This window comes from Anolis carolinensis, chromosome 5 (genome assembly GCF_035594765.1).
Source record: "Anolis carolinensis isolate JA03-04 chromosome 5, rAnoCar3.1.pri, whole genome shotgun sequence".
NCBI lineage: Eukaryota > Metazoa > Chordata > Lepidosauria > Squamata > Dactyloidae > Anolis > Anolis carolinensis.
The window spans coordinates 46,152,903-46,162,135 of NC_085845.1; the positions used below are offsets into that span (position 1 = coordinate 46,152,903).

Genomic DNA, 9,233 nt, shown 5'->3' on the forward strand with positions numbered 1-9,233 from the left:
TTTAATATCTTGCTTCAGTCTTCATGTGAAAGGAAGCAGAAAAATACAAATGTTTAGATTTTTGGTCTCTCTCACTCTCTCTCACACACACACACACACATCTGGACTAGGAATACTATGCATACTTTCCCTCAGAATAAAACATGAAAAGGATTGAGCAAAAGAAAAATGCAATATCACTTCATTTGTACATCTGAATATGTAGAAACATACCACCCATGATTGTAATCAAGAACACTCTTATAAGCTACAAAAGTATCAGGATACAAGAAATGTAATGAGTTAATAGGTTAGTCATCCTAGCTGAACTTCAAATTATACGATGATAATATCAGTAGAGAAAATAATAGGATTTGTGAACTACTTTCTGATTTGGAGTACAGTATTTTAAAATGGGATAAGATTATTTATGTCTCAATCAGTTTTCAATGAATTTAATAAAGAGACAGAAACAAATAAAGAAAACAGTACTTCAAATTAGCATGACAACAGATGTAAAAGATCTTGTCATGTGAAGGCCAATATCAACACTAAAATTGGTCTCTAAAGCATACAAAGGGTGTATACACACACTAAGAGCGGCCTGTGAAGTAGAGACTTCCAGGTTTCTTTCTCAATTCTTAAAAGTAGTAAGCCTATATGAAAATGAACATCATACTATTACAGAAGTATAGTAATGTATTACTGATAGTAGTAGATAGCAGCAGGAAAAAGATGAAGATTGTGTTAAAGATAGTCTCAATCAAGGAATCCACAGCCCTGAGTATGCAAGATTTGGTGATCACAGGGTCCCCATAAGTCAAAGTAGACTTGGGAGCAATTGACAGCCAAACAAGACTGGATTCTGGAGAATGTATCCAGAAGTTAGCATTTAAAGCCAACAATGACATCTAGTGGACAGTGAATGTAAAAAAAGGCACACAAGTTGGGCTGAGCTGAATATTTCATATTTTATATTTTTAGACAAATTTTATTTCACTGGGTACAGGTGTTAAAAATCATAAGAAATAAAAATTGCAATATTAGAGTCACATTCCTACCTTGTGTCTCAGAAGTTATTTTTGCTGCCAGTTAAGACGATCTGTTTTGATGGGTTTTAACTATCTGATGGATTTTAACTGTGTTTTTTACTGCTGTTTTGTTTAATTCTATTTTAATTTTTGTATATTTATATATTAAATTGTATACTAATACTTTTATGTTAAACCGGTTTGAGTCCCCTTTGGGGAGTTAAAGCACGGTATAAATATAATAAGAAGAATAAGAATCTGGAGAAATTCTAGCTAGCCACTACACTGAGTGCATCTCTACACTGTATAATTAATGCAGTTAACACCACTTTAACTGCCATGATACAATGCAATAGAATCCTGGCAATTGTAGTTTGATGAAGAAGCAGCACTTTTTAGCAAGAGAAGGCTAAAGAATATGTAAAACTAGGCTAAAGACCTTGTAAGAATTTACTGAGTGCTGCATCTTGATTTCTCTTTCAATCTCAGTCAGTTTTGTTTCTGAAATGCTTTTGGGTGAGCAATTTAAGTGGAATAATTCTACATAAGAATATACAATAGACCATTAGTAAATCTTTCTCAAAGTAGCTAACCCGGAGTAACGTTTTAAGGAACAAAGCACACTTACCCGAATTTCTTGTAAGTTGTGAAAGTTATTTCCTACTCTGACAGAAATCTTGCTTGGAGTGTAGCTTTCATCTGATTTATAATCTGCATAAATACATAGGGTCTTCACAGTTGTTTTTCTTCTGAAAGAAAGAAATGACATATCTGAAGTCTTGTAACACATATCGACAACTTTCACAGGTAGAGATGCTACATTAAATTCTCTAGGGAGCCCAGGAGCCAATGCCATTCTATTACCACTCTTTCTTCTACCTATGCAAAGTTCAAAATTTGAAATGGGAATTGCATGGTCCTCCACATGATATTGAACTACAACTCCCAGCATAGGAAATGCTGGTGCAGATTGACAGTCGCTGTTCATTGAAATCTGGGGGGGGGGGGGGGGGGACGCTACAGAATTCCAACTTCCATTTACACATTCAAGACCAAACATTTAATCAGGTGCATCTGATTTGAAGACATTAACCAAAAATACTGCAAGATCATTCACATCTTTACATTTTTAGTCACCCTGGAGAAGCAGGTAAACAAAAATGCAGGCCTTCTTGCACATAAAGTTCAAACTGCATGCAATTTTTCATTACAAGAAGATCCAAAACTAATGAGAAAGGGGGTTGTTGAGAATGTATGCCACAAAAACAAGACTTGTCAGTTTATTATCTTTACCCTGACAATAAGTTCAGGCTTCTCAAAAAGTGGTTCTTAAGCCATTGACTGTGGCAAATGTAAATAAACTAAAATAAATAAACTAAATGTGTGCTTTTTACCTTAAGAACAGACAATCATCTTGAGCCCTGAGGATTACCTTGGGAGGAATCCCACTAGAGCATTGCAGAACACCAAAATACCTGTGAGTTACCCTGGACTGTGCTCTGACCTACAAGAAGCACTGCTTGACTATCAAGCAAAACGTGGGTGCTAGAAATAATGTCATACGAAAGCTGACTGGCACAACCTGGGGATCAGAACCAGACACAGTGAAGACATCTGCCTTTGCGCTTTGCTACTTTGCTGCTGAATATGCATGCCCAATGTGGAACACATCTCACCACATTAAAACAGTGGATGTGGCTCTTAATGAGACATGCATCATTATCACAGAATGTCTATGCCCCACACCGATGGAGAAATTATACTGTTCAGTCAGTATTGCACCACCTGACATCTGTTAGGAAGTAGTAGCCATCAATGAAAGGACCAAGTCATTGACATCTCCAGCCCATCCACTATTTGACTATCAGCCAGCACCCCAACGCCTTAAATCAAGAAATGGTTTTATAAGATCTAGAGATACTCGCAGGAACACCTCAGCAAGTAAGAATCCTAAAGTGCAAGGCTAAAACCTGGAACATCAAGCCATGGCTGATATCAAATGAAACACTTTCCTGGGAACAATGAAGACTAGGTGACTTGGAAGGAGCTGAATAGACTGCGTTCTGACACCTCGAGATGCAGAGCCAACCTTAAAAAATGGGGCCACAACGTGGAGTCCATGACATGCAAGTGTGGAAAACAGCAAACCACAGACCACCTATTACAATGCAGTCTGAGCCCTGCCACATGCACAATGGAGGACCTTCTTATAGCAACACCAGAGGCACTCCAAGTGGCCAGCTACTGGTCAAAGGAAATTTAGTATAATACCAAGCTTTTAACTTTGTTTGTGTTTTTAAATACATTACAACTGTACCCTCAGTTCGCTTCTGACACAATAAATAAATAAATAAACTAGATAGCATAAGACTGAATCATAAGATTTATTTTCAAATGTCAATACTGTGGGGCATTTTGTACCACAAGTAACTGTTTAACAGAAGATGATTACAAAAATTCCATCAGTTTAACAAACTTTAAACTACGCATCCAAAAGAATAGTGTATTCCTTCTGGAGCCATGTTGTCCATCTTTTCTCACTGTAAATAATAATGGCAGCTGCATGCAATATGTATTTATATTCATTTTTAGTACCTGAATTGAATGTTCACCAAATGAGGCTGTGATCCATCAGACTGCCAGTAGGTTTCTAGATTGTCGTCTCGTAACTGGTCCACACCAAAGCCTAGTATGAATAAAAAAATAATGAATATGAGCTTCAGTATTCCATTCCTTTACCGCTGGAATGTTGCAAACATGAATCGTGTTATCTATAGTAGGTTCTTACGTCCCTGTTACAATTCTGCATTTAGGAACATACTGAATATTATAATGGCTGCCAGAGTAAAACTGAAAAAGGCTCACATGACTTAAATGGTTGTCCAGAATTAGGAATTTCAGTAGTTGCTCATTATTGGTTATGTTAGAAGCAATGTCTGCTAAAATTTCCTATTATACCCAATCATTAAAGGTCCAGACTTCTCCACTATTTGTTCTTCCATCTCTGATTACAACATTTCTTAAACATTGGCCTTCCAGATCTTTTATATTTTTAAAAAACACATGACTTATTACTGATTTTACATAGACCCAGAAGTTTCCTGTGACACACCTACAAACTGCAGCAGACATACTAATATCATGACAGTTTGGAAAGCTCTGCATTAGTGTGCCGACTGCAGTGTGTAGGTGTGTTGCATGAACATAACAGGAAGCCTCTGTGTCTATTTGAAATAGGCAATAAATCATATTTTTTAAAAATATAAATGAAATGTTTTCATGAGATATGTTGTGTCTCCATACATTTCAATATTACAATATATGTATGGGTCCGTATCTCTTATCAGAGTTTGGCTTAATCTCCAGTTTGTTAGTAAAATTGAATTACTGTGTCATGAAACGATGCATGCCTGAGAAGCGTGTCATCAACATGACATGTTTGGAAAGCTCTGGCCTAGAACTTACCTGGTTTACAAGATGAAAGTGACCACACTGCTTGCGATCCTATTTCTCGAACAGTTCCAGTCCTTTCCAGTTGCTTTGGATCTGCACCAGGAGGTGTTTTGTTAGCAGTGGTCATTTTCTGCTTGCAAAACAAATGAAAAAAAAAATACATTTTTGCAATCTCAAAATGGATAAGTCTGAAAAAGTCTGCAATCAAAGATAGCAATCTTTGATTGTGATGTACATTGAAAGGTAATTTCCCCCTCCTTTGGAATTTTTCATTCTGTGCATATGCTAACTATAATATATTGAGAATACTCAACTATTTTGTGTGTAAATATATTGCAGCATTTATTCAGGAAAGGAAACAGGGAATGAAGTCAGACTTGAGTTGCTATGAGTTTCAGATTTTCTTACAGTGCAATATTCCCTAGAGAGAAAGTGCTGTGAACACCCAAACACAACTATGTTCCTCAAACTTTGGCCTTCCGAATACTTCTGAATAAACAAACAAACATTTCACCATGGTGAAATCAAACATTATGCATGTGATAGGGAGTTTGAACAAGTGATCTTTCCTTTCCTCTCCCCCATCGCATCCATCAAAACATTTCTTCAGTGGTGTGCTCTAACATGCTTCTGGAGTATACCTCATGCCACTATAGTGGAGAAGCAGAAATTCCCGAAATAACCTGGAAGAATAATGAACCCCTAATGCAAACTTCCCAAAAAAACAAACAATTTCCCCTGCCAACAGTAATCCTAGGATGCATCTACAAAGTAGACTCAATACAGTTTTACAAAGCCTTTTAGCTTTCTCTGCCAAAGAGTGCTGGTGCCCCACCAAACTACAAATCTCATGATTCCACAGCATGGAGACATAGCAGTTAAAGTGGTGTTAAACTGCATTAATTCTCCAGTGTAGATGCACCCTAAGAACAGTTTAGGCCTAACATAGTGTTAGGTACAATGTATTTCCCGACAGTTAATTCAGAGGTTAATTTTAAAGGGAAAATAGATAGTAACTGTTGGGCCACTTAGTTTAGAGAAACATATTAACTTACAGTAAATGGGAATTTGTTAGCAGAAACAGGAGAACCTGTGGTGTGACCCATCACTGGGATTCTAGTCCTAAAATTTAGATTTTTTTCTATTTGACTTTGTTGGATTATTCACCTCTTTACATTATACAGGAAATTAATCCTTAATGGTACATTCAAAATGTATCCAATGAGATATTAAAAATAATTAAGAGTCATTCATTTATCAGACACAGAAAGGCACTCTCTGCTGTGCAAAATATCCACAACTTTTCTATTTGTTGGTTTTCATCTGTCTGTTTAATATCTATATCTATACACATAATAAAAGTGAAAAATGTGTATGTGTGTACAAGGAGGAGGTGTCCACTTACACAGACAGCCTCCTGCCTCCACGAACAGCTATAGTTCCCCCTGAGAAGGAGACACCAATGGCCCTCCCTCCACTAACATGCAGGTTATAGTGGGCGAACATGTAGCCCAAACCCTGCCAGTGTCCTCCACAAACACCATTCTGCCCCCCACCAAGTGAAGGCTTTCATGTGGGGACAATTTCAATGTTGAAAAGAATACCATATAAAATATGGATTTACTGCTCCATATACTAGGAAACGGAGCAATAATTTCAAATTACAGCTTTGGTTGTGTATTCCTGCATGGCAGGGAGTGGGACTGGATGGCCCTGGTAGTCTCTTCCAACTCTATGATTCTATGAAAAGTAGGGCCAAGGGTGTGTCTACACTGTAGAAATAATCCAGCTTGACACCACTTTAACTGCTATGGTTCAAAGTTATGGAATCCTGGGAGTTGTACTTTTATAATATAGGAAACATTCAGCAAAAACAAAATGGAATGAAATATGGAACTGTCTGTTACTATGCCTTTTAAATTTTAATGCTTTATAAAAAAATTTATTGATGTCAGTTTTCAAGTCTGGTTTTTCAATAGTTTATTAAGTTAAAATTTTAGTTGTGTGATGTCTAATTTGTTGCAATGTTTTATTATTGCTTGATGACGATGTTTAATGTGTTTTCATTTGTTTTATGGTAATTTATTTTTGTTGGGTTGCTGTGAGTGTTCCGGGCTGTATGGCCATGTTCCAGAAGCTTTCTCTCCTGACGTTTCACCCACATCTATGGCAGCCATCCTCAGAGGTTGTGAGGTAACCTCACGACATCTGAGGATGCCTGCCATACAGCCCAGAAAGCTCACAGCAACACAGTGATTCCAGCCATGAAAGCCTTCAACAACGTATGTTTGATGTTTACCTTTTATGGCATTGAATGTTTGCCACTACATGTTGTTAAGAGCCCTGAGTCTCAATTGGGGAGATAGAGAGGGATAGAAATAAAGTTCTGTTATTATTTATTATAACATCTTTAACCGAAGAGGGCTGGTGCCTCACCAAACTGTAATTCCCAGGATTTCATGGCATGGAGCCATGGTAGCTAAAGTTGTGTCAAACTGCATCCATGCTACAATGTAGATGTACCCTTTGGCTTGGGCCATTCAAAATGTATTAACCAAGATCCACTACATAAAATGGACAGCAAATTAAAAGCCGAACATGGGAGAAAATGTTGTGGTTAAATATGGCCCCTTCCACACTGCTGTATAAAATCCATTATCTGCTCTGAACTGGATTATATGGCAGTGTAAAGTCAAATAATCGAGTTCAAAGCAGATATTGTGTATTACCCGTCTTGATATTCTGGGTTATATGGCTGCGTGGAAGGGCCCTGGGTTAGAGAAGTGGGGCCAGGATTGGAATAGGGGCCCTTCCACACTGCCATATAATCCAGAATATCAGGAGAGAAAATTCCGCAGTGGCCCCTTCCACACAGCTTAATAACATCCCACATTATCTGCTTTGAACTGGGGCCCTTCCCCACAGCCCTATATCCCAGAATATCAGGGCAGAAAATCCCACAATATCTGCTTTGAACCGGGTTATCAGAGTCCATACTGCCATATATCCCAGTTCAAAGCAGATAATATGGGATTTTCTGCCTTGGTATTCTGTAATACAGGGCTGTGTGGAAGGGCCCTGGGTTATATGGCAGTGTGTTTTCTGCCTTGATATTCTGGGATAGAGGGCTGTGTGGAAGAACCCAATATCTGCTTTGAAGTGGATTATCTGAGTCCACACTGCCATTTATTCTAGTTCAAAGCAGATAGATAACATGGGATTTTATTTAGCTGTGTGGAAGGGGGCTATGATAACCAAGTTCAAAGCAGATATTGTGAGGTTTTCTGCCTTGATATTCTGGGTCATATGGTTGTGTGGAAGGGCCCCCAGAATATCAAGGCCAGGGGTCCCCAAACTAAGGCCCGGGGGCCGGATGCGGCCCTCCAAGGTCATTTACCTGGCCCCCGCCCTCATTTATAATATAATATTTTTATATCAGTTTTAATAATATAATATATTGTATATACATATGATATTGATAATAATATTATCATTTTATACGATCTAACACTAATAATATCATATAATAATATTAATTATATGTTATTTATTTATTTATTTATTAAACTTGTATACCGCTACTCCCAGTTTAGCTCAGAGCGGTTTATAGAAACAGATTAAAACAATACACTTAGCTTTAAAATAACAATAAAAACAATAAAAACAACAATAAAAGCAACAATAAAACAAACATAGCCCCGATTTTTTCACATATAATATTACAGTATAGTGGTATAGTTCAATATAGTAATATATAATGCTAATATTGTGTTATAATAATAATAATAATAATAATAATAATAATAAGTTTATTTGTAACCCGCCACCATCTCCCCCGGAGGGTACTCGGGGCGGCTCACAGAAATATCAAATACAAAACAATAACAATATACAATACATCAATAAACAATAACATGCACCAATTGTAATATTTGCACATTAATCAAAAAGAATAAAAACACACTTATTAAAAACATAGAATTTAAAAACAGTGAGGTTGTAATAGTAGATTAGCAAAGTGCACATCATAGGTTGTAAACTCACAACATAGATAAAGTGCTATGCTAATAATATAATATATGGCATGTAGATACAGCTGCTCTGAGTTCCCTTCGGGGTGAGAAGGGCGGGATATAAATGTAGTAAATAAATGTAGTAAATGAATAAATAAATAATTTTAGACTTAGGCTCGCCCAGAGTCTGAAATGACTTAAAAGCACATAACAACAATAATCCTAATTGACCTGACTATCTCATTGGTCAGAAGCAGGCCCACACTTCCTATTGAAATCCTGATAGGTTTATATTGGTTAAAATTGTTTTGATTTTTAAATATTGTATTGTTCTTTCATTGTTGTTGTTGTTGTTTTGCAATACAAATAAGATATGTGCAGTGTGCATAGGAATTGGTTCGTTTTTTTTTTTTCAAATGATAATTCGGCCCCTCAACAGTCTGAAGGATTGTGGACCGGCCCTCTGCTTTAAAAGTTTGAGGACCCCTGATCAAGGCAGATAACTCACAATATGTGCTTTGAACTGGGTTATCTGAGTCCACACTGCCATGTACTCCAGCTCAAAGCAGATAACGTGGGCTTTTATTCAGCTGTGTGGAAAGGGCCTAGGAAGTTGCTACTTACGCGCCTCGCAACCGGTGACAGCCGCCCGCCAGTGGCTCCCTGACCACGCCCACTTCCCTGTCGCGCCTCCCGATTGGTCCTCCCGAAGAGCCTTTTCAGCCCGCCCCCTATTGGCTTCACAGTCGCGGCCCGC

At 37.6% G+C, this 9,233-nt stretch overlaps 1 protein-coding gene across 3 annotated transcripts in view; it reads right to left on the reverse strand.

The window, feature by feature from the left end:
* anapc10 (anaphase promoting complex subunit 10) overlaps positions 1–9,220 on the reverse strand; it is a 116,919-nt gene extending 107,699 nt beyond the window's left edge. The window contains exons 1-4 of one of the 3 annotated variants that reach the window (XM_062980917.1): positions 9,101–9,220; positions 4,476–4,593; positions 3,606–3,696; positions 1,639–1,759 (exon numbers count right to left, since the gene is read on the reverse strand). In XM_062980917.1, coding sequence (XP_062836987.1) covers positions 1,639–1,759; positions 3,606–3,696; positions 4,476–4,590 — 327 coding nt within the window. In that variant the 5' untranslated portion in view covers positions 4,591–4,593; positions 9,101–9,220. Of the gene's footprint in view, positions 1–1,638; positions 1,760–3,605; positions 3,697–4,475; positions 4,597–9,100 lie in introns of all 3 variants that reach the window. The other 2 variants (XM_062980915.1, XM_062980916.1) reach the window with 2 other exon arrangements.
* Positions 9,221–9,233: the final 13 nt, after the last annotated feature.